We start from the raw sequence: 26,770 nt of genomic DNA on the forward strand, positions 1-26,770 counted from the left end.
CAGCCTGAATGCAGTATCACACTTCCATGCCACCATGGCATTTAAAACCCCTCGGTAAGCATTAAACTCCCCGTTTAATACATATAAGTTGACCCCAAGGTAGGCACTAGATAGTTCATAGGGCAGGATGCTATCAAATCAAAAAGGTAGGACCTGTGCCTTGCAGTTTTACATGTCCTGATAGTGAAAAACTCCCTATTTTTTCCACTACTGTGAGGCATACCCCTCCGATAGGATAACACTGGGGATTCCTTATTACATTTAAAAAGCTGTAAGTCCTGGTTCGAAGGTGACAGATCTGTCATGTTTATTACCTATGGAATTGTAATGAGAAATCTTCTTTAATGGTAAAGTCTGACTTATGGTTACAATTTTGAAAATGCCACTTTTAGGAAGTCAGCATTTTCCTGCTCTTCGTCCTGTGTGCCTGAAGCCTGTCTCTGATCACCTGTCGGGGTGGGGGGTGTTTGACAGCTGGACTCTGTGTGTTCCCTCTACACAGCCACACACAATGGGAGCTTGGGTGTGACTTGATGGTCCCTTATGGCCCATCAGGACAGGATGAGAGGGAGGAACTGGCCACAGCCTCACACTTCCACCTGAATAGGCTGTGTCCTGTCCCCAACACAAACGGCTGCATACCCCCTGTAGTGGGCTTGGGGCAAGGGCAGGAAGGAAGGACCTATGATCACTTCAAAGACTCCTTTGAAGTCATCCCCACTTCAAAGACACCACTGGGTATAAGAAATTGAGACCCTACCACTTCAGTACACTTCTAGACCTGTGGACACTCTACCAGGAAGAATGACTGCTGTGCTGTTGAAGGACTGCCTCTCTGCTGGCCTGGAAGAACTGCTTTCTTGCTGTGCTAATCTACTGCCCTCCTTCCCTGGCTGAGAAGGACTGGCCCCACATCAATTAAACCCAGAGTGACTCCAAGGGCCAGCTAAATGGTGTCCTGATTTTTGAAGTCTCAGGAACAGAAAATACTTCCAGCTCATATACATCTCCACCAGGACTATGCCATCTGTGAGTCTGCCCTGCCAAGTGCTGCCACCCCAGATCTGGACCCTAGGAACTGGGCTTAAGGTGTTTGCTCCAGTTGAAACTTCAATGCTGCTGCTGCGCGGATCGGCACTGGCACATTGGCTCCACTGCGTGGATCAGAGTCAACGCATCACCTTTCCAGCACAGATCCACCTATGCGCATCAAACAGGTGATTCTCAGACCCGACGTATCCTAGCTGCAGCATGAAGAAAATGGACGCGTCTTTTACTGTGTGGGAAAGATCAATGCATCATCTCCACTGTGGGGACTGACACAGATGAATCGCTTCATCCTGCTCCCAATATCTTGGATGCTGACGCAACCAGGATGAAGAAAATTTTGTGCAGCAGGCCTGCACTCCATCACAGTCAGCCTGAACTTTTGACTTTGTCCTGGTAAGGCGCAACCAGATAGCCCTAGTTGATGCTTTTTGATTCTGAGCAATTTTCTACAGTTTATCCTTTAAAAAAAATCATATCTCAGGTTCTACTTATTGGATTTGTCATTTTGGTTTTTTCTTACCAGGTGTGGTATCTTTTTGTGGGGTGTTTTCACTGGTTTACTGTTTGAAGTGTTGCAAAAATACTTAATACATTGCCTCTTAAGCATGCCTCCTCTGTGACAAGCTACCTGATGGGGAACACTGGTTAATTTAGGGTGTGTTTGCATCTTACCCGACTGGTTCTTGCTTGATCAGGGTGCATAACTGTCAACCAGAAATACAGAACGTTATCATACTTAAGCTGCTCTTCTGACACCTCACCTTGCCAAAATGTACAGAGCAGTAACACAATCTTGAGAGGCCATATAGAGTAGTGGATGAGACCAAGACTGGTGAAAAACAGGGGGTGATGTCTGTGGACCTCAAGAAAGCTTTCTTCACACTGCAGTCGGGTTACCTTAACTTTGTAATGTCCTGTATGAGGATGGGGAGAGGTCGGTTCACCTAGATTACACTGTGGTACTCTAATCCTGTGGCCGGAGTGAAAATGTATGGTCATATAGCCCAGCAATGCCACATTTTTGAAGGGATAATACAGGCGTTCTGTCCCATTCCTTTTCAGGTCGGGCCTAAGCAGCGCACATGTGCGGTCTCTCGACATGCTGTAATCTACCTCTGTGGGCTTTGACCATGCCCATCGCTTTCATTTGTTCCATGGCCTGCCTTTCTAAATTCCTTTGGTCTGTTAGGTAAATTCTTTGCGTTTGTCCTGCCTTGAGGCTGTTTTGTTACCGCCTTAGAGACTGACCCTGTGTCATGGATTATTGCACGATCGGCCATATATCTTACTGTGGTGCACTACTTTTTTCTTTTGCTTCATGCTCCGTGGCAGTATGTTGTTTGGGCATGTCGCTGTCACTGGTTCTTTGCGGTATCTGCGGCCATCGACTTGAGATATTTAAGCACTTCTTTATTTGCTGTGACGGTGTGTGTCATGAAAAATATAAACGCCCAATGTTCGGGATCCGCTGATGACTTATGGGCTGCTCAGTCCGAAGTACCCACACAGTTGTGTTATGCCATTAAGAAAGCCAAGCTCATGATATGTAGTTCTCGGAAAATAAAAGCAAAAGTGACCATTTTAGTGAATTGCACTTCGTTGGAAAGGGTCACTGAGTATGCTTATTTGGGGGTCAGATTAATGGAATCGGGTAGCTGGGCTGCAGCTATTAGAAAAAGGGCCCATATCATAAGCCAAAGAGGGGGGCCCTAGGACGCAAAGCTAGGACAGTAGCTAGCCCGCCTCTAAATCCTATCCTTGAAATATATAAAGTTCAAATTCAAGGTGCTGCACTGTATGGGGCAGAGGTATGGGGTTCCCAAAGGCAGTTGGTTGTCCTCCAAATTAAAGAGAATCACTTCTTCAGGTATATAACTAGGTTGGGGAAAGGTACACCGATGATTCCTCACAGACTTGACCTCGAAACAAATAGTATCCAAGATGTAGCGGGTCTGAGACCTCTCATACTGGATCCGCTTATGGAAAATGGAAGAACTGGAACCTTTTCGGGAGGTAATAAAATATCTTATAAAGATCCAATATAGCTGGAAAAAGGTCAGCTGGTTGAGGGAGATGAAACTGGCCTGGGAAGAATTGGCTTTCCCCCCATTTTTGGGAGAGACCGGAGTCGATTCCCACTAACGCTATTTCATTAGTCAAACAAAGATACTGGGAGAAAGCCAATGTGGAGACCCTCCATAGCAATGGGGTGGGTCGATTAACTTCTGAGTTTCTGCTCGTAAAACAAGAACCATGGCCTGAGCAATTTTTTGATCTCCCAATACCTGCTTATGCCCGTGCTTTATTTCTCCAGTTCAGATATGGAACTTTACCAGTCAACAGTTTTACTGCTCGATGGTCGAAGAATAGCTCTGAGGCAAATAAGTGTTTAAAATGCAACACACTGGAGGAATCAATTGAACAGCTTTTGTTTTTTTGCCCTCTATATAAGAGTCCTAGGGAAAAATGGATCATTCCATTGTGTAAAGCTCTGTTACTATATGATCGAGCTAACGCCTATAGAATTTGTTAATATGACTCGCCTACATTAGTTGTAAGCGGGGTAACCAAATTTTTGACAATAGCTTGGTCTATTCGTCTCAGAGCCACTCACAGTGTCTGATTCCTAATGTTGAGCCATATAGCAGGAATAGTGGGGAACAATAGTTGGCTATGACTTTTGAAAGGTTCTTCCCCTTTTTCCTGTTTTTTATTCAATGGTTTTAGAGTTGAAATTTTTCTATCCAATTCTATTAGAATTTACAGTGATAATATTATGATAAAAGTATCTGTTTTTTTATTATTTTAGTTCTCTTGGTCAATGGTTGAGATAAAGTATTAATTTATCAATCTAATTACTGTATAACTGCACAATGCATTTTAGACTTATGACTTGAATAGTTTTTATGATTTATGGCTGAGATATAGCATTTATTTATAAATGTATTTATTGTATGATAGCACATTGCACTTTGGACTGCTGGTACTAGAACTTTCTTAACATGAGTGGTATTGGTTATAAAGCATGTCTCTCCTTATGATAATGGTATATCGAACCCCAGACTAGTCGACTTGTAATTATTCCTATATTGAAGTTTTGATCCTATCATGTTTTCATATATGTATTAATGGTTCAAACCATATTCCATTTTATTAGCTGCGAAAGGAATCCAATAGCAATAATAGGAGTTTGCCAAAATGCGCTGATGATTGGTTGTTTAGTAGGAAAGTAGGTCTTTTGTTATCTTCCCCAGATTATAAAGAAGTCAATGGCTGTCCTTGCTTTTAGTATTTATAAAGAGTTTTACCATTTATTTTCATATGTTCTTTCTTTGTTTTTTTTATTTTTCATTTTATGCACTGATGTATGATTGATTATACTCTAATGGTCTAAATTTTTGACCGAATAAAGAGAATTGAATTGATTCTCAACTGCAATGTACACAGCAAATATATGTAATTATATTATAGCATAATTGCAAAGCAAAGGATAAAGTCAAAATTCATCACTGTAGGGCTTGCCAAGCTCTCCATCTTTCTAATGCCAGCAAGTTGATGACCCCTGTTCAACTGCGAGAAAGAGATATCCACCCTCACGGGACAAGTGCAGAGGTCTCGGAAATTCCCTCGCTACTGAGCAGGGTCACCTCTTTTATAGCTTACACAATCATGGAAAAAGCCTTCTGAAAGGCCCTCCCCTCTGAGATGGAAATATTCAAACATGCTGGCTACAACCTGTTCTCTGCACTGAAGAAAAACACAAAAGAAAATGTGCTTTCTTATCATGCTATTGTGTTCGGTAAGAGAAAATACGAAAAACACAAGCTTAGTTTACCATGTGGAAAAACACAGCTCATCTGCAATGTCTCAACTGCAATGTCTACCGCCACGATAAAGCCAATAGGCAGCTAAACTGAATACAAAATGTAATCTGCAACTGGTGAACACTGAACAACTAAAATGCACAGTGGTGAAATCCTCGATTGAACCTACCTGCAAAATGGGTAATCCGATGGGGGAAATGTAATTCCAGGTCCAGTTCTCCCTGTAATGCCTCATTTACTCCTACAGTTTATCCCAAACATTTGTGGTGCTGTAAGCAGCCAAAATATCTGGGGAACCATGAAGCCAGAGGTAACATCAGAACATAATAGTTCCTGATGCAAATGGCAACATGTTAACAAGTCTTGCATGTAACATGCATTAGTCTTCAAGCATTGAGAGCCTTTGTGGTTAGGATAAATTGCTTGTGCCTAAAGAGAGCTGCTTACACACCAGGAGCCTGATATATTAAAAAAAATAATTGTGACTTACAACTGAATTCCAAAAGTTACATCATCTGATATATTATTTTTGTGAATCTGGCCTTGGGAAGCCCAAGAGAAAATGTTTATACAATGTGCAATGAGAAGCCCTTAAGGCATTTACAAGATTGAAAACAGTAGTTGTTATATCCTGTCTTGTGTTCAGTATTGCATATGTTGGTGAGTGTGTGTCAGTGGTCCCTCCTGACCAGGCATGAAATGGCCTGCTGTGGCCAGTCATCTACAGCAAGGAATAATAGCACTACTGGTTTGGAGTTAGGAGTGAGGAGCCAAGGAGTGAGGACAACCACTTTCTAATGAGGTGTGTTGGTAAATGTAAATTTACAAGTATCCCGTTTAAAGGCGCATCATAGTGCTTTGACATGCATTGATTCTTCAGCTGTGGATGTGCAGTGGTCACCTCAGTATGATGTAGAATTAAAGACAACAAGATAAATTAAAATGATCTATGTAATAAATTGACAGGCAAGTATAATGTGTGGCATTAGGGGCTCTGTGCTCAGAGGCTGATGGTAGCATAGCCTGGTGCTTTGAGCTACCCCGTTTCCCACTGAAGGGTTTCTCAAACCCCCAAAGGAACTTCCCACAAAAAGTCACAAACCCCAGTTTGATTAATATTAAATAGAGAGGAACTGGCTTGCTACTCGAGCAAAAGTAGCAAATGCTGGGCCAAAAGCCTGCTTAGAAAGCCCACTTGGGTCAAGAAATATTTGGTGACCCTAAAAGTGACAGCAAATGCATTTCTGCCTGTCACTGGGAATCACAATGCGGGTGACAACCCTTTGCTGCTCCTTTCTCCTGTGGGTTCCGCACGTATGTTCAACTCGTAACGGCTATCAAAAATAGCAGTGCGCTTTTTTTTGCATTTCGTATTGGGTCTCCACATTTGCAAAGTCAGTTACTCTTTTATTTTTCGAATTCAAAATCTGTTGAGCAGTTAGCTCTAAGATTAATCCTACTGCAAACATGAAGGAAGCAAAAGAGGAAGTGAGTCTTGCTTCTGCCTCAATCCACACTCTTTCCCTCTAAAGTTCCTTTGCTCTTTAACTACGCCACCACCACTGAGTTCACCTTCTGTTATTAGAAGCAACAATGCAATTCCTTTTTTGTTTTGGATAATTTTCCTTAGGGAATTCTTACTTGTTAGTGTATTTATTTTTGCTCCTTTAAGTAACTCATCCCAAACCAATTCTACTACATTCATCTACAAAATAACTCTACCTAATCTCTTTCCTCCTCTTCCACATCTAGGTCACCTAAACCTCAGTTTACTACAATGATTTTCCAAACAACTCTACTAAATTCTACCCCATTTCTCTCACCTTTGACTCATCCAAAACCCCTTCTGCTACTATGATCTCCCTAACCCTTTCCACAGACTCTTCCCTCCTCCATCTCTCCTTTACTCATCCCAAGCTTCACCCTATCACTATAAACTCCCAATTAACACTTCTTGATTCTTCTCTCCTCTATCCCTCTATTATTCTAGTCAATCCAACTAACAAACTCACATATCCTCTGCTCAAATTAACTGATAATACTAAAACTGTACTCCTGTTTCCCCATACTAATCCACCACTAATTCCTCTTGGGTTCTGGAGTAGCTTGCTACTCACCGAAAAGCGCTTTGACGCCTCGTCAGGGGTAGTAAGCGCTATATAAATACTATTACAATACAATACAAATACAATAATGTGACGCTGGCGATGAAACGTCTCCGTAATGTCCCTTCCTTTGGTTATGTGGACAAAATCTGTTGCTGTTGCATATATATTGTCTGCTGCCGCATGAACAGTTTCTCTGCTGTAAGGTTTCTCTGGTTGCTTCTCAGTTGCTGAAAGTTCACAAACACGCCAACACATTTGTAAACAGCCGGGCAACAGGACTGACTACAGCCCTGCTAGGAAAGGGGGCGTGTGTCAACAAGCCCAACTCTAAATTCTTTATTGGAGCATTTAAACAGCTGACTTGAGTGTTTGAGGCGGTGTCCCTGCACAGGCCCCAGATCACAAACTTCGCTAACAAGGAAGTGTCAGGACTTTACCATTTGTAGGAAATGGCGGAACCTGCTTGCTGTCTTCAGCAGGAGTCATCCTGTTCGAATGCCATTTGTTCTTTAGTTCAAGTAGATGCCAAGAGCTTATTTACATCGTATATGCAGAATAACCAGTAAAGCAGCATTTTGTACAAAAATATTATTTTGTTTTTATTTAATATTGACACTTGGGTCCCATTTTGGTATGTTTTACTGACTTGTGCCAGCTGAGTTCACGAACAGGTTTATTTGTAAATCCTTTTGTAGCTAGTGGATTTCACGTAATCTGTTAAGTTGTGACATTCTCTACAATCTAACAGTTTGCTATGGAGAGCAGTACTTTAGTTGTGTACTTCTGGGTTCAATTTCCATGCAGCTGTCACGGCAACCAAGCTGCGGTACTACATCCATGAAGATGTGTTGGGTGGAGAACCCTGTGACTTAATATTAGTACCTACATTTGTTTTCAGTGTGGCAGACAGACTAGTTTGTTAATTTATTCATTTGCTTTAAGGACAATGTTTACATTTCTGGATGAAAACGTATCCCTAGTGATCGGGGATGCAAATCTTTCCTTTTATAAGGCCCTTGAGAACAATGCTGTCCTGTCCATTCCAAAGCCATACAATTTATGTAAAGGCTAAATTACCTGGGGAAATGCTAGACAATCACAAAAGGAACAGAGGTCCAGGAAGAAGGTAAATGAAGTGCTTTAGTTTTATGCAGGGCCATTGGAATTATTTGGCTAAGAGGACCAAATTATGCAGCAGGGTTGACCAATTTATGTGGCAAGAAAAGTCCAGTTATGCATTTACAACGCCAATAGCTCTAACACTAACAAATGTGAGACTTATTGCATTGCAAATGCTTGATGTGGTAGCGGATGAGCCCTTCCCTGTGGTGGTCATGGCTCAGGGTCAGGTGAAGGGCATCCCAATGTTGGCTGGGAATTATGCTATCCATTTATATGAAGCCAACACACGAATATATATTTGAAGAACTGAGCTGCTGATCTGACAACAGTGCTACAGCTCCTGATGACATTTGAGAGCATCTCTGGCCTTAACGTTATTTGGTCCAAGACATGCACCTTCTCATTTACTCAATTCTCGTTCTATTTCATCTGGTGCAATCAAGGGATCTCCCGCTGTGTAAGAGCTACTTTATCTTTGATGATTTCTGTTTTACATAAAGCATTTACCAATTTCAAGTGTTTTAACGGGAGAGCCACAAGAAATGACTCCAATTAGCGAAGTCTGAAAAATGTGACCAGCGCTCCAATACCACAAATCAAGTTCACGCTGTTGTGCCGGTTCACGCTGTGAGCGCCATGGCCGCCGTGCAGCACGAAGTGGAGAGGAAAAAAGAAAAAAATGTTCGCCCATGCTGAAGTAGATTGGCAAGTGTGCAATAAAATTGTGCAATAGTCCATGTAACAGGGACAGTCTGCAAGGTGTGACAAAAACAGCCTCAAGGCAGGACCGTTTACCAATGACATCAAGTCTGAAAGGCAAGACCAGGAACAAATTAAAGCGATGTGCGCGAGATGGGAGTGGTTAAAAGCCCACAATACTTACAACAGGTCAAAGCGCTTGCATGGGCGACCTAAAAAGTGGGACAGGGAGCAGTAGTGGACAGTAATTTTAGGAGGGGGGGCAAACGGGACACACATACACACGCACTCACACTCATTACCACACGTTTAAAAATACATGCATACACGAAAACATTCATTAACAAAACAAGACAAAACATTTTAATTAAAAAAAATACAAAAAACAGGCAGTAGTCCCAACCTCGCCACAGAGTGGGATGGGGTCAGTGAGACTGCTGACCCCGCCCCACTCTGTGACGATGTGTCACTGATTGACACTGGACCCTTGGTGCTTCAGGGCTTAACGCTGAAGCGCACAGATTGGAGGCAGTGAGCGACACTATCCATCGTCACCAAGGGGGAGGGACTCGAGAACCTTTGCTGAGTTGAGGAGGTCACACCCACAGGAGCTGTGAGCTCCTCATTTCTGCAAAGTTCAGCTCAGGCAGCCAGGAGCCTGTGCAAATAGCGCATGTCTAGGTCCTGGCTGCCTGACCCAAAAATGAACAGTGTCTGTCACGCTGATATTTGCTCAGCTTCACAGACACAGAGAGGGGGGACATGGCCGCTAAGCCCCAAAGGATGGGCAGCGGCTGGCGGGGACACAGTTAATGTATGCTACCCTGTGCAAAACACAGATTACGTTAAATAAACTACAAAGTCAAATGGAAACAGATATTGGTCACAAAATGATATTCTATATTGTAGGAGTGCTCAATTTATTGTGGTAACAAATGAAAACGGTTGAACTGATTACTGAATTTATAAACACTGTTTGAGAGTCAGTAGAAAGGATAATGCGCAATAGCTCCGAGATACTTACATAATCATCTTTCTTTGTTCCATATGATGCAATGTAGTCTGCGTGTTTTTCAAGAAGTAAAGTATTTGGCGCATCTGGCTTTATGATGACATCCTTCTGAGGAGTCCCCTTCACAAACAACAGGAAAAATGTAATATAACTTTTCTAAAAGTATTTAAGAACACAAACGGTTTACACAAGGAATATGGCACTGGTTTATAGACAAGATAGGTATTCTAAAACAATGTTCGATCAGACATGAGCTTGCTAGTAATCCTTGATGCGCTGATAATTTGAAAGGCACAAGAAACAGATTTCAGGGTGGTCCAAGGTCTGTATACTGTGTCAGAGAAAAGCATGGCTGATTAAACATTCTGATGATCACTTGATGCCAAATCATTTTTTTCACATTTTTGACCACAATCAACATTTACAAGACTAATCTGGTAAACGCCCCACTGGGTTAAAAATACTTTACTCAGGTTTGTTTGGTCCTGAGGTATGTGCCTTTTTTTATTCACACGTGGAAAAAACAACACCTAACCCTCACCTCCAATCCTTTCTTCCACTTACACGGATGATACACCTATCCTTATTAGTTTGGATCGTCAACCACCTCATTTTTTAATAAAGCTGCACACATGCTTGGGAGGCAATTCAGCATAAAATGGGTCTTAATCCAGATAGAAAAAAGCTATTTTTTTTGGGCTGGCACAGACTCTCTTCAGATAATTTTTTATGGTCTTATTCCATGAATAAGCCTCCAAATCCCCAGGCAAAGGTGCTGGATGACAGCCTGGCTCTCAAGCATCAGATTTCTACTACAGCGTGTCCCCGCTTCGACTTGCTAAAAGGTCCTGAGGAAGATTCTCATCTTCCTTCCATAAGAGCAGTGCTATCATCCTTCATTACACCCAGACTGGACTCCTATCTTGCAATTCCCTACATCTTTTAGGACTTCTACAAAGCCAGAATACTAAGCTTTAACCAGCCCAGAACTATGAGATGAGAATAGTCTATGGCATTCAAGAAATGTTCAGTAATGGCAGCTGTAAACAGCCTGCATAGGCTACTACTTAGTTTCAGAATCAAGGTTAAAACTTTTTCCTGGTGCATACAATTTTCTAAAAAGGACTGCACACCAGACTGGGCCTGCCATCTGAAGCATTGCTGTCCTGTCAGAAAACCAAGAACCACAACAATGTTCCTGTAGCAGGTTCTAGAACAAGCCCTGCAAAGCCAATAGTCTCGCTAACGGGAGAGCTACTGGCTCTGTTTTAGCCATGTTATACAGCAGCCTGGATACTGTTCAGCATGGCTAAATGTTAGTGGTGTAAAACAGTGGAGTAGCATAGAGTAGAGTGGTGTGGCATACAGTGGCATAAAGCAGCGTCAAGTGGCAGAGCAGTGTAAGGCAGAGTGGAGCAGCAGAGTGGAGAAAAGTGCTATGGAGTGGCATAGAGGGGGTTGCACAGAGTGGCACAGAGCAGAGGTCAAGAAAACCTATGTGTTTACAAAATGGGCACAAGATATGGAGCTTAAAAGTAGTGGTTATTTGCACATCTCTGAATTTGTGGGTACCCATACTAGCATGTGAATTAGAGGGCATTTCTCAAAATTACGTATTTTTTACACAGTCTTACATCTGGAAGGCGCTAATGAAGAGAAAGAAAATTGGCAATAACTACTATTCTGTGTTCCTCTAAATCTCTCGGGTAACTAGTTTGTGGGGGTAGGCTTGGGGCCCGCTACAGGAAACTGCCCTAAACGCAATGTGGACAAAACACATTTTTCCACTGAAAACTGACCCTTTATTTGCAGTGTGCCTACCTGTGGATTTTGGGCTCTAGCTCAGACAGCACCTGGGGAAACTTAGCAACCCTGTACATTTTTTAAAACTAGCCACCCAGGGGAATCCACGATGGGGCGACTTGTGTGGTTCTCACCAGATTTTGTTACCCAGAATCCCTTTGCAAACCTCAAACTTTGTCTAAAAACACATTTTCCTCACATCTGTTATAGAAAGTGCTGGAATCTGAGGAGAGCCACAAACTTCCTTCCACTAGCATTCTCCCCACCCCAAGCCTCCAGATAAAAATGGTACTTCACTTATGTGCATAGGCCTCATGCCCGTAACAGGAAACACCCAAAACGCAACGTGGGCACATCATAATTTTCCACTAAAAACTGACCCATTTTTTTGCAATGTGCCTAGCTGTGGATTTTGGGCCCTAACTCAGCCGGCACACAGGAAAACCTGTACATTTTTTTTTTAACTAGACACCTAGGGGTATCCACGGTAGGCTGACTAGCCTGGCTCTCACAAAGCTGTTTTACCCAGAATTCCTTGCAAACCTCAAACTTTGACTATAGAAAAAATAAAAACATTTTCCTCACATTTGTCATGGAAAGTTCTGTAATCTGTGGGGAGCCACAAACTTCCTTACAGTCAGCATTGCCCCAGGTCTCCCGATAAAAATGGTATCTAACTTGAGTGGGTAAGCCTAGTGACCTCGACAGGAAATGGCCCAAAAAGTAACATGGACGCAGTGCAGTTTTCTACCGCAAACTGCCCATTTTTTCTCCCAATATTAGTGGCTTTAGATTTTGGATCCTAGCTCAGCCGGCACCTAAGGAAACCTAGCCAACCTGTACATTTTTAAAACTAGACACCTGGCGGTATCCAGGGTGGGCTTCCTTGCATGGCTCATACCACATTTTTATACCTAGAATCCCATGCAAACCTCAAACGTTCACTAAAAAAAAAAAAAAAGAAAAAAAAAAAACATTGTCCTCACATTTCTGTGATTGAAAGTTCTGGAATCTGCAGCAAGGCACAAACATCCTTCAACCCGACCCGACCCGACCCAGGTCACCTGATTAAAATGGTACCTCTCCCATGTGGGCAGGCGTAGTGCCTGTGACAGGAAACAACCCAAAACATATTGTGGAGACTTCAAAATTATATATCACAAAACAACCTGGTTCTGCAAGGTGGTAACCTGTGGTTTTGTATGCGGGCTCGGCGGACATCTACGGAAACCTACCAAACCCAGACATTTCTGACAACTAGACCCCTCAGGGAGTCCACAGTGGAATACCTACCAGGGTACACCCAGAAATTATATCATTAACCTGTACTACTCTCAGAAAGCTTGTACATCTTAATCACATAACGTGCCCTCTTTCTAGGCATGTACTGCCTAAAATCCAAACGGCCCTTGAATAGGACCAAAGACTCATCAACAGCTATTTCTTTCTCTGGAACACATATCTCTCAAAACCGATCTACAAAGCGATCAAGGATAGGCCGAATCTTAAAAAGATGATCACAATCATGGTGATTGCGTGACAATGCTAAAGCCTTATCAACAAAATTCTCTGCAAACCTAAAATTTAGTTTTTAAAAATCATGTTTTCCTTACATTTCTGTGTGGGATCACCATGCTGGCACAAATTTCTTACACCTCACTTAGGTGGGTGGGCCAAGTGCCTGCGACAGGGAAGGGTCAAAAATGTGTGAAGACTGAGGGCCATTTTGTGTGGGTGGGGGCATTTAGCACCTGTTTTGCTTTCACTAATGACCGAGCTGACAAAAATCTCTGGAATGCACGTCTCAGTTCAAAGAAGACATTTATTATTATTTCACCACTAGGTTCCTAAAAAAGGAGATTAGTAGGTCGAAAGAATACATTTCAAAATAGTCACAGCAATGGAAGGAAAATATACCAAAATGATTCTCAACTGCAATGTACACAGCAAATACATGTGGTTATGTTATATCATAATTGCGAAGCAAAGAATAAAGTAAAAAATCATCACCGTAGGGCCTGCTAAGCTCTTCTTCTTTCTCATGCCAGCAAGAAGATGACCCCGTTCAACTGCGAGAAAGATCACCACCCTCACGGGTCTCTCAAAGCTAAACCGCTCCCTGCACTGAAAAACAGAAGTCTGGTACAATCTTATCGTGCTGACTGCTAACTGTTGGGTGAAAATATGTCCTAGCTCTTCAGTGAGAAAGAATACGAAAAACAAGCAGTTTACAATGAGGAAAAACACAGAGGGGTTTCACATAGCAATGTCTAACGCCACAATAAAGTCAATAGGCAGCTAAACTGAATACAAAATGTAATCTGCAACTGGTGAACACTGAACAACTAATCCAGATGCAAAGTGGTAAAAAACACATATTTCACTACACCCCCATCCCTACTCTGGTGAAAACAAATACTCCTGGGTGCCTAGTGGGCTTACTGAACCTCGCCTGGGGGTGGAGGGGTGGGAGGCAGAGACTGTGCTAATTTTTTGGGAAGGGTGGGAGCATTGCCAAGCACATTCTGGGCAGCCCCCACCCCTACTCTGGCTAAATAAAATACTCCCCAGTGTCTAGTGGGCTTTCGCCCTCCCCACCCATACAGAGCAGACTGGGGAAATAACCACATCTGCCTCCCCGGGGGGGGGGGGGAATCAAGGGGGGAGGGAAGAAAGACTGTCTATTTTCTTGGGGAGTGAGGGCGTTGCCGATTCTGGGCAACTCCATCCATTACTTACCAAAAAAAAAATCCCTGGTACCTTGGGGGTCTGGCAGAAATACTGATTATGGCCAATAAATTAAGGAGGAACAAGAGCCCTTGCCCAAGGGGCCGCTCACCCCACCCTGGAATCTAGTGGGTGGATCCCTGCTTGGGGAGGATTCTCCTGCAGCGATCCCCAAACAGGAATCCACTAAGGAAGGGTACCATTGGACAATGGAGAGTCTCCCATTTCCAATGATACCTCTTCCCATCTGCCTCATTGCTCGGGGGCTGAGACAGCCCCTTTCACTTTCATTTTCACTGAAATGACATCAGAATGTGGTCCGAACTGCTCCTAATTTCAGTGAAAACTAAAAATAGTCTTGGGAGCTGGGAAAGCTCTTTCCCAGCTCCTGAGTCTGTTTTTAGGAAAATCCTTCTGCTGTAAACAGCAGAGGGATTTAATGGTCGTGTGCAGAGGATGGAACCATTCCATCCTCAGTACACGACCACTGATGCTCATGACGGAACTATTCTGTCATGAGCGCCGGGGGTTAACGTTCTGGACTAAATTTCTGTGAGAAATGCCACTGCTGTTTGTAATGCTTGTCACAGCATAGAAATCACTCCTGTCACCTTATAAAAACCTTTATTCAGCATAAAAACTGTCTGAGAACATGAGACACCACAGGTCTATATTGTTCTAGGATCACACTGGCCATTGCCTTTTTATTAAGTCTTGGTTGAACGTTTACAATACACTTAAAGTGGGCTTTAGGTTTGTCCCCTTCAACCACTGGCATTTTTAATCAGCCTCCTTCAGACATTGTCAAACACACCTCACGTTAGCCCAATAGAGTACTTCTCTCCCTCACATGATGTTATCAACTGCTGTGAAGATAATTGCAGCTCCTAAGGAGTGGTGCACTGAAATGTATGAGGGACAATTATACATGCCAAACAAACTAAATCACCACATTTTTTAGACATTCAACCCTTTACTGTACACACTTTTTTTAAAAAAACAAAACTGTATTAGCGTTCACGCTGACATCAATTTACAAACTGTAATTAAAAGAACAGTGGTCTCGTTTCAAGTGACGATGTAAAAAATTTAGGGTACAAAAGTTGCTAAACCAACATTTGTAACAACTCCATCCCTCTTCCACCATATCTATATGGCCAAAGTCTAAGTCCACTCATTGTCAGGCAGCTTGCTTCACAACTAATATTGCAGAGAACTTTCTCTAAATCATTAATACCTCTTAAAACATTCATCTATAATGATCATTAAATGTACTATTTCATCTGAAAATGGTTAGGGCTTGTGGGTGTGTTGGGCAAACTGCATTTGTGTACCCTTTTGAGAAGTATTCCACTATTGGGGCCCAAGATGCCTCAAAGTTCAAATGTTCTTCTTTAACATTGCTTTTATGGTGTATCATTGCCACTATGACCTACAAGCTTCCATACAAATGGAAGATATGAGGAGAGGGGGTCTTTCTCCTTCCAACACATGGCTATGGCTAGCTTTGCAGCCCCTAGACATCTTCAAACATATCATTGTGTGTCATATACTTGAGCTCTGGCTGTCTTAGACCAAGCAGAAACCAAATCGGGATGAATGGTAAGGAGATGAGCAGGATTTCCTCAAGCATTTTGACCACTTTTCTCTAGAGGTGTTATATAGATCTGCGATTGCATTCCAACTAAATGTGAATGAAAGAGCCTCTCTGCCCACACTGCCTTCAACACAGTGGGCTGACTGGCCACAGGAAATATCCTATGGACTCTGGTGAGATTGAAGTACCATGCATAGAGGAGCTTAAAAGTAATGTATTTCCTTTTTATGGAAATGGAGCATTTGTGGATATCCATCCATAATCTCTCTTAATCTCTAGATGAGACCTTCATGCTTAGTTCCCTGTTGGATTGTTTCTTTTAGGCACACCTAGGAAAGGTTATACTGTCCAGCAGGATTGCATACAGTTTGGAGATAAGGCCATTCTAGGAGGTAGGTGTTGCCAACTGCTTTTCGAGGGGTGTTTTTCCTCTTGTAGCGTCCATTTTACACTCTGGGTGCACCAGCAAATGTCTTAAGTGTGTATGGTGCAGTTGCTAAGATTCTGTTAATTTAAAATCTAATGTGCACTGGGTAAACATTTGTTTATATCATGATAAAACAAGTCGGCGATATGCATACACCCCCAGTTTGTTTTTTTGTCACAGGCTCCCTGACCCATTTTTGGGAAGAAATTCGGGTTACATATGCATTTTAAGCACAAAACTTTTTTTGGTTTTCTGTATAGAAGGCCTTTTCCTAAAACTTTTGTTGGAATGCTAGAGCACACCTGACATTAAAATGGCTACTGTATGCGGCTGTCCAAAAATAGAGAACATTTTAAAGGGGAACTTGTAGTGAAGTCTCAGCAAAAAGATTTTTAAAATGCATCAATTATACATCCTTCAGCCTTACCCTCCTAAAATTGGTTTCAAGACGCCAATTGTGGAAGAAGAACATAGCTATGGACTGTCCTGTGGGTAAGGTAGCAACGTATTCCACGCTAAGTTATTCAATAGCGCCGTGTGGCCTTCTAAAGGTGTTCCTGCCAATCCAGGCATATGTCTGCTTGACTCATTTTTGAAAGGAGTTACATTTGAGAGGCACAGTAGAACACCACTATGAGTTTGAACTGAAACACCATGAAAATAACAGTTGAAACCAAACAGAAACTACAACACTAGGAACTCTCAAGGAAAAAACAGCTTGTGGAATCTTGCAAAAATAATATAATCACTTTAATTCAATGATCTCCAAAGGTATGAAAGTTAAATGGGTATTTGACCAGACAACACTCCATTTAAAAGCAGAAGCAGACAGTCCCATTTACAAATCCTTAAGGCTGCAGACTACTGGTCTATATAAATGTCTATAGTTTTAAACGTCAAGAATAAACGTTTCAACCCTCACTTCCCGAATCCCGTCTTGCTAAGATCATAGAAAGCAGGATAATCAGCAGTTCAATTGCTTTACATGAATATATGTGAATGGTTACGTGCATGATGTACTAAAGCTTTACACTGGTTTATGTCTAGACGGGGTGTGCGCACTATATTTTATTTTTAGTCTGCAAACATAATCCTTCAGGCTTTTAAAACCAGGGTTGGACTGGGACAATAAAATAGACCCAAGCAATAAAAATAAAAGTGGTCTCTGTTAGCAAATTAGATAGCTAAAAAAAGTAGTCCATGTTTGCAAATGGGGGCAGGTTTGAACTTGTAAAGATACACTGTATAAGTGTTTAGCGAGATATATAAAACTGCTTGAATCTGAGCTCGCCGTAGGCGGAGTTTGTTTTAATATCAGGGAATTAACAGACAGAACTGTCTCATCAAACCATAAAACAGGCCCAGAAACAGCTAGAAAACCAGCTCACACGCTGATCTCTCAGATCTGTCAAACCCCATCAGCCACTGCCCAATTCCCCTATGGCCAGTCCAACCCCGTTTGGAACTTCACACACACCCTCTGCTTTTTTCTGTTATGTTACTGCCTGGTGTGAGCTATGCTTGTGGTCTTCAAAACCACAATGTAAGACTCCCACCCAGCAGCACTTCCGAGTCATCCTATCAGGCCAATGGGTTTGGCTTTAAGGTGCTAAGACATTTTAACTCCATTGTGCATGCCTTATTTCCATGTTTTAACATATTAAGCCCTCAAATTCTGTTTTCGCCAATACTGCTGCTAGAGATATGAAGCACATGCAAGCCGTAATAGGTCCCAATTCTTTTCATGCATATTGCATACAGATGCATTTCCTATTCTAACAAATTATGCTAACTACATACTCCACCACATCTTGCTTTATGTGTTCTTTGCCACAGATCATCAGATACCAACAAAAGACAATGTTTGTGTTTGACAAATAGAGTTGTTTTCAACTAGGGCAAGATTTGTATTCATGTGTGTAAGTTGTTCAAATGTGTGCATATGGGTCACTACTGCATTTACTTTTGGGGTGAGAGCCCCAAGGATATGCTGTGAGCTCACCTTACAATAATGAGTCGTTCCAGTATAAAAATGTGTCACAATTTCAAAACTGAACTATCTGATGTTGCGTATAGTGCTCCCTGGGTATATGCAGATACATGTAGAAGCCTGAAAGCAAGAATCGTGATCGCTTGCTTTCAAAATAAAATGTGCATGAAAAAAAGTCTGCATCCCCAAAAAATGTTTTGATACACTATTGAGCAACTTTAGATACCAATTCTGAAGCATGATTTAGTAAACATTTCTGGTGCATGTGAGGATTTAAAAAAACATAGTAATGGAGAATCAGTGTTAAGTCATTGTGGGCAACAAGAAAATAAATTAGGAGTTCAACTAAAAAAAATATAAAAAAACACACAATAGAGAAAATTTTATATTATTATGAGCAAATAAACATGTGTACATTTGCACAAGTGAAACTTTGCTCAGGGTTAGCAAATTCACTTACCTTACATCTCCTTTCGCCCACCTGGAAAATGTTTTACTACAGTATGTCTGGAGTAAATCTCCAACCTTTTCTGCCTTAGGAAAGAGACTGAAGAGGAGTCTAATCATGTTAATTTGTGGGTGTGCCCAGACCCACAGGGCATTTTAAACCTGGAACTTCTGATGATTCTCTCTCTGAACCTGTAAGTAGATTTGCAGAAAGCTACCAAAATTAAGCCTTACTAGAATCTAAACCCCGATATAAATATGAGCCTTAACATCATAAGAGGATAGTATCAGAGCTCTGGTATAATATGAATGCAGCCATAATATGTCTACCTCACTGCATCCCACCAAAAAAGCAACTTTTTGTTAAATGATAAGTAGATTTCTGAAGCATTCCGTCCCTTGGACAAGTAGATATTTTATAAAAATGCACACCACTGCTTAATAATCTGACAAATGGCTATGGATCCTATAACAAAAGCGTCCACACCTAGGTAAGGTGTCTTCATCTATTAAATTATTTTTTTCCCCCACTCTCTATTGACAGTGTAAGCCCTTTCTTTACCACCGACTTTGGACAAAATGATCCTCAACCAACGAAAGCTGCCATTCACATAAATAATAGTTATATGTTGCACCTAAATGTTTTAAGTGTTTGTGTTTCTCCATGTTCCCGCGTTATCCCTTAGAGAGCCTTCTTCTAAAATACACCCAAAATTAAACTTCCATTTATCCTAAAATGACAATACAAATATTCTGTTAATAGCTCAAATTAGCCACATAAGTTGTGGCAGTATTCTTTAAGCCTAATAATTTACTAGAGTTTCTTTGTCTTTTGGCGTTGAATCTTGTTTGATGGCATCCTAAAAAGTATTCTTGAGCCTTACTCCATTACCTTTAACTGTTCTCACTACTTAATTTTTTAAGAGAACTTGCATGTTTTCTTCTGGAATTTAACCTGAATTAGAAAACATACTTAATGTCAACTCCAAAGCTCTGATGTGCTCATGTTTAAAAGCAATTCTTCTGGTCTGTCAACAAATTTATAATCATCCACTGGAAAATGGAGGCAGTGTTTACTAACCCAAAAGCAACCTGGTAAGTTAGTAACTCTCACCCATAAAATAAAAACAGTTAGTGCTTGGATCTTTCATGTAATTGTGATCTGTGGTTTCTTAATGGAGAAAAACTGCTTCACTCAAAAAAAAGCAACATTGTTGATCTCGGGCTGAGAAAAAAAATACTGACCACAATATTATTCTTCAAAGTTTGTTTTTTTTAAATCTTTTTCTTGTAAATTTCCAAGACAAATATAGAACACAAACTGAGCATTGTGGTCACTACAGCAATTAGCATGCAATTGTTGGAAATGGCTTTTTGCAGGGTTAGCCCCAAACTTGTTGCCTCTGACCTCTTATTTGTGACTGTGTGCTGCATTTCGTTTTTGCTGGCTTTAGGACTCTGGGCACTTTACCACCGCTGACAAGTGCTAAAGTGTAAGTGCTCTCTAGCTAAATGGTATTGGTTTATCCATGATTGGCATATTTGATTTACAAGTAAGTCCCTAGTATAGTGCACCATGTGTGTCCAGGGCCTGTAAATCAAATGCTACTAGTGGGCCTGCCGCACTGATTGTGCCACCCACATGAGTAGCCCTGTAAACGTGTCACAGACCTGCCATTGCAGTGTCTGTCTGGGTAGTTTTCAACTGCCATTTCGACTTGGCAAGTGCACCCACTTGCCAGGCCCAAACCCTCACTTTTACTGCATATAAGTCACCCCTAAGGAAGGCCAAGGCAGCCCATTGGGCAGGGTGCAATGTACTTAAAAAGGTGGGGTTACATGGGGATTGCCACGAAATGTCTTTTAAGTGCAATTCCCATTGGGAGAAGATAGAGACAAGAACTCACAACCTAAACCTACATCTTTTGTTTAAGTTGTTTTTTGAATTGCAAGGTTGAAAACGCCACTTTCAGAAAGTGGACATTTTCTTGCCTAACCATTCTGTTCCTCTGCCCATCTGTGGAATACACATCTGAGTCAAAATTAAAGTTGAGCTGTTTGTGAATTCACTCTAGACAGTCACACAAAGGGAGCTGAGGTGTGTCCTCTAAATCCCGATGGGTCTTCCTGAGCTAGAGTGGTGAGAAGAGATTACACCTGCACCTGAATAGGGCTGTGCCTGTCCTTACACAAAGCAGTCTCCAACCCCCTAGAGTGTGTCTGGGGCCAGGGAAGGAAAGGCAGGATCTTGTGCACTAAAAAAAAAAATTATTTGAAGCGTTCCTACTTCAAAGGCAGAAATTGGCGTAAGTACTGGATCTCTAACTTCACAAAGTTAGAATCCTTCTAGACTGAGAACACCGCTGTCCGACTCCGTGCCGCTGCCTGCATCGGAGCCGTGGTCCCCACTGAGTGCCATGACCGATAGTGCAGGCCCGAAGCCGCCATGCCTCAGAAGTCCTGTCACAGCGTGAGTCCCGTGTCACCGACACCCGACTCTGCTGCAGCACCTGTGGCCCAGTGGTGTAATTGCGACACCGCTAAGTTGACGCCTCACATCTTGATCTAATGGATTCATTGACCCTGTCAGGTCGTAAGGAACAGACGCCTTGCCACTGACGCCGCATCATCTCCCCTGCAACTGAGAGGAATCAACGGCTCACCTTCCCAGTAGCAGTAGGGAATCATCGCCGCACTGGCACCAGCAACACCTCCCCGACTCTGCGAAGGTCTTTGTTTCTTCATCATTTTCAAAAGTACTGTACCTGGAGTCCATGCGACTCCGTGACCAGCCCACACTCCCTCGCGAGTGGCGTTGGACTGTTGGAAACAGCCCCGTCAATACTCCGTGATAGCCCCAGTGGAAGTTATTGTGTTTCTAAGCGCTTTACAAAGTTTAATCGTTGACAATTCATATCTCTGTGTACATTGAATTTTTGTCATTTTGGTCTTCTACTCGGACAAATATTGGCTATTTTTCTAAACAGGGGTGGCGCGAGAGAGAGAGAGAGTGTGTGTGTGTGTGCACGCACAAATACTTTACACCTTGCCTCTGAGATAAGTCTGACTGCGTGAGCCAAGCTAGCCACAAGGGGGGGGGGAGCAGGGGTTATCTCATCTGTGTTGTCCCTACTTTGAAAGGGTGCAAACCACTGCCAACTAGAGACCCCATTTCTAACCGCAATCATAGCTTACAGTGTATTCCTGTTGGTAGTCATAAACATCCCGAATATACATGACAGGAACAAGAATTGCAAGCCTCTCGGAACCAAATGTTGTTAATAAATCCTCCATGAAATAAGAGATGGGGTGAGGGGGGGGGAACACATCATGGGTGAGCAAAGAAATATAACATATAGTGGATAAACAGTGACCCAAGCAGGGCACGTCATACACATCATAACAGAATTAAAGCAAAATATAGCGTATACAATTGTTTGTACAGCAGACACAGGCAGGGTTTCCATTTGTATGCACAGTCAGAAATGTGACAAACATCAAGCAAATAACTGCAATGCTCTGAGTTGTGGGGGATTAAAACAGGTGAACTCAATGCAAATGAGGAAGGGAATCAGGCGCGCCAAATCTTCTAGAATTTTGTGTCACTTCCAGACAGGTTGTGCAACAGTTGTTCTATGGTCAGCACATGCTACAGCTGAACTTTCCATTGGGGGGTGCTGGGTGTTGCAGTTTGTTTTCAATTTAGTGCGATTAACTGTCTACCTGCATTTAGCATGTAACTAATGAGTACAAACAGCATGGGTCATTGCCTTAAGGGTTGAGGGATGGATTCCCAAAATCACTGTATGGTAGGAAGCGGGAATGGGAAATCCCACTGTGGCTTTGATATGGCTTTGGATCACTTTGTGATGGAGAAGCAAAACCACCATAGATGATGGAAATCACTGCAGGCACCTTAACAGCGCCAACAAACATCAGAAATACCAGTGTAAATTGCGTTTAGACGAGTCAGCGTGAAATACAATTGAAACATGAGTTTGTAGGCTGTTTCCCATATAGAGTTACAGCGGTAGGTTTCGGGGATACCATGCCACAGAGTATCCCATTGTTTCCTCAAAGTTTTAACTTGACAAATAAGACTCAACATGTTGTCCCAGTTTTTGGTAAGAACTACGGGGGACAACCATTCCATGCTAATGACTCAATAAGCCCCTTCTCAAACATTTCCTCTAGCATCTCATACTTCAACCTCGCACTAATGCAGACCTTTGCTTGCATCAAATAATGTCTTACTTAGACTACATGATTTGCCTTCAGCTTTATATCATGTGCATAATTATTCCTCTCTCTTCTCAAAGACCTCTTGTCCACTTATAGTTTCATCAGTAGCCCATCCTCTACTAACATCCACTCATCAGCAGCAATATGCATAGATCATACATCTAATTGATGATGCTACCAAAAATGCATAACACCCAACTGAGCTACATACATCGTACTGAAATTCGATCACTCCCCTCTTTGTGGGCGATGTCCCCACTCCTATAACCACACAATAATGCCAACTGCTTGCAACTACAGTCACTGCCACACTTCAATGAATAATTACCATGGCATAAATGTAACACAGGTCCACTTCCAGTCAAACCTTACCACTCACTCCCAATTCACATGCCAGTTTATCCAATTTCCTCCCATAATACCTCATAATAGTCTTTCGTAGATGCATACTGCACATTCAATTTTGCATACCGCACCTTGGACTCACTCTTGCCTCCGCACAAGACCAAACCCCTGTACACATGAAATATTACCTCTGTCCACACAACTGCATTCTTCATCTTTCGCAAGGAATACTGAGGTACACACTTAGTACTTCACCATCAATAAAAACCTTCTGCATCTTTTTCTTGTCTTTGCTTTCATCCTCCCAAGAAAACATTTTTCCTCTCCCCTTTTCATCACTACTCCTGCTCTTTATTTTTATGTTTAAAATGTGCAACTTTGCTTACCAAATCCTCAGACTTTGCTTGTGTGTCTATCTGCTGGAATAAACACTACACTGCCTTTCTTGAATTATCTTGTCATATCGTGGGATATAAACTGTTCACTAATCAGTTTTTCCACCCAATGCCCAAATTGGCATAAAGATGTTAACTTCCCATAAATGCCAGCTCGAAAATTTGTTCTTGTACACTTTTTGTAGAAGACATTTGACCAAGATGGCGAAGGCCACTGGGAACAAAGGGCCTCTCTGCCCTGGCAACATGATGGGTTAAGAAAGATAACAGCAAATCTGCAACGAACTGACAAGGTTGGCTCTAAAACAAAACAGAGAATAAGTAACTGAGAACCCAACCCAGCGTTGTCTTGTGGAGATCATTCCAAATCACTATTCTCCGTGAACAGCAAAAGAAGCTTTGTTTGAATATTATTTTGGTTACCTTGTGTAGTATATTTAAGGCTAGTTTTGCATTATCGTGGGTCTGACTTTTTTTTACAGCACTTACCTAGTAGAGGGGACACTGGTACGGGCCAGATATATTTAATCCTGGTCATGAAAAACTTAGCAAAACATTACAAACCACTTTTTTTAATAATAAAAAAAACAAATCGGTCTGTAAAAGCCACACACTTGCTGGGTTTTAGCAGTAAGTAAAGGGTGCATTCCAATTTGGAAGGGAGAGTACCTGTACTTCTCAGCACTGGTGCAATACATTTAATGGGAGAGTAACGGCACTAACTCTGAAGAGCAAACAGGTGCTCAGATGAGTGAGAAATTGCACTTTGATATTTCCACTTAAAGCACAGAGTCCAAGAGCAATTCTGATTCTGTAGGGTCAACAGCAGAGGCTGGTGTAAATTTGTTTATTTTATTATTTATTTTTGCAATTTTTTATAACGCCCGAAGGCATCAGTGCACTTTACAACACACAGAATACTTAGTTACATGGGATTACATTAATAATAATTGAATTTGGACGTTTATGTCAATGTATGTATATGAATTATCAGATTAGACAGTTACAACAACAGGGTAACTGAAAATCAGCCCATGAACCACTAGTGCTCAAATGTATATCAGCAGATCGCTTTTCTATTATTAACCACCTGAAATTACCAAACGACAACGTTCCCGCAAAATTCTCATCATTACCAGTGCTTTAAATGGGCCGGTACTCTCCGGTACTGAGAACCGGCACTTTTTTATTTTGGGACAAGATGGCCACAGCACACAGAATGTATTGTCCAACAGTGTGGCAAGGATAAATATCCTGGATGGTGTGTTGTAGGTTGGAGGAAGTATGAGGTTGAAAAAAGTCTTAAGTCTTGTTTGTAGATGGTGTCTTTATTTGTAGGTGCTAGAGATCATTGTGCCATCATCAAGATACAGCCAACAAGTGTTTCGTCACAGAGGTGACTTCATCAAGGCTGGGCTGTCCGGCCAGAATGGTAGGTAATGAAGGTAGGTAGCAAGGGTGCCCTGTGATCCGCTAAGTGGGCTATAGAAAGTGAAAATGATCTTTTTAGGTTAGTAAACCTGTAAGTAGAATGGCTGACCACGCAGCAGCAGGTGAGTAAGGTACTGAACACGTATGGTATGACAGGTATAGAAGACCCCGATAAGCCTGGAGTCAAAACCTGAAAGAGCGGGGTAGAGAAGCGTGGCACGCAGTCTTAGGAGCGTATGATGGTTAGACAGTTACAACAACAGGGTAACTGAAAATCAGCCCATGAACCACTAGTGCTCAAATGTATATCAGCAGATCGCTTTTCTATTATTAACCACCTGAAATTACCAAACGACAACGTTCCCCGCAAAATTCTTATCGTTACCAGTGCTTTAAATGGGCCGGTACTCTCCGGTACTGAGAACCGGCACTTTTTTATATTGAGAGGGAGAGTACCGGCATATCTCAAGAAAAACGTAATACTTTTAATTGGAGAGTACCGGCACTTCTCAGAAACAAGCAGGTACTCTATTACAGAGTAACTGCACTTCTATTTTTCCATTTAAAGCACTGATCGTTACGATCCCATCGTGACCAACTCGGGGTAATCAATTGTCTAGGCTACTTTCCAATGAAAGTACACACCATTGATCTGGGCAGGTTTTAAACGCTCTGCTTCAACAGCTGGAGTGAAACCAAGGGATCCGCGGTTAGAACAACCTGCACCGCCCGTGTGAGGACTTCATTCTTACCATGTTAACAAGGCGCTGTGAGTCCAAGCCGGGTGACAGCCCGCATCCGGCACAGGATACTACTAACAGTCACGTGACATGCACGTAGCCCTCTTAGCCGCGTGCGCAGTTTCTCCGCTCTCAAGCCCGCCTTCCCGGAACACCGCCTCTGAAATTGGGGTGAGTGAGGTTGGTCTTCTACAGGTAGATTCGCTTTAAAAAGCCTAGAGAATAAGTCTTATGTAACACGCAGTGCCATCCGCCCCAACGACCGCGTATCACCGCAACAACCCGTTGCCTTTTTGATATATAGCTGGAAACTTCAGAATGTGCCACGCCTCTTGGCTATATGTGGCCAATTGGGAGTCGAGTGATAGATCAAAGCACAGTTTTCGTTATGGGAGATTCCGATTGGGTTTGGTCTCCGAGTGTGTTTTTTTGCTTCCGGTGCAGGTAAAGCGCTCTCGGTGACAACAGAAAAAGTTGGGTTTAATCCTTTACGGAGTGCCCCGACTCGCGGATGGGAGCTGGTGTGGTCGTCCGACACTGTGTGACCAGACGTCCCGACATTATTTTCTAATTTTCATAGACACCCCTGTTTGCGTAAAATTGTGAACCCGCAGTTCCACTGGTCAGCTCTGTTTTCTTGAAAGCAGGCGCTAACTATTTTACTATCATGCATCATTTGTGTTTCGCAGCAGGTGATCCGACTTTCTCACAGTATTTATTTATGCATTTTTATAAAACGTGGACATTACGCAAAGGTTCTCTTTACAATAGACCGGGATCGTTAAAAAGGTCCATAAATTACGAAATAGTC

The 26,770-nt window shown here is 42.2% G+C and overlaps 1 protein-coding gene across 2 annotated transcripts in view; it reads right to left on the reverse strand.

Annotated features, from left to right (window-relative positions):
* Positions 1-26,100, reverse strand: part of RABGGTB (Rab geranylgeranyltransferase subunit beta) — a 194,491-nt gene extending 168,391 nt beyond the window's left edge. The window contains exons 1-2 of one of the 2 annotated variants that reach the window (XM_069232419.1): positions 25,972-26,100; positions 9,828-9,935 (exon numbers count right to left, since the gene is read on the reverse strand). In XM_069232419.1, coding sequence (XP_069088520.1) covers positions 9,828-9,935; positions 25,972-25,974 — 111 coding nt within the window. In that variant the 5' untranslated portion in view covers positions 25,975-26,100. Of the gene's footprint in view, positions 1-9,827; positions 9,936-25,864 lie in introns of both variants that reach the window. The other variant, XM_069232420.1, reaches the window with a different exon arrangement.
* Between the last annotated feature and the right edge of the window lie 670 nt (positions 26,101-26,770).

The sequence above is a fragment of the Pleurodeles waltl genome, chromosome 4_2 (assembly GCF_031143425.1).
Source record: "Pleurodeles waltl isolate 20211129_DDA chromosome 4_2, aPleWal1.hap1.20221129, whole genome shotgun sequence".
NCBI classification, from domain to species: Eukaryota; Metazoa; Chordata; class Amphibia; order Caudata; family Salamandridae; genus Pleurodeles; species Pleurodeles waltl.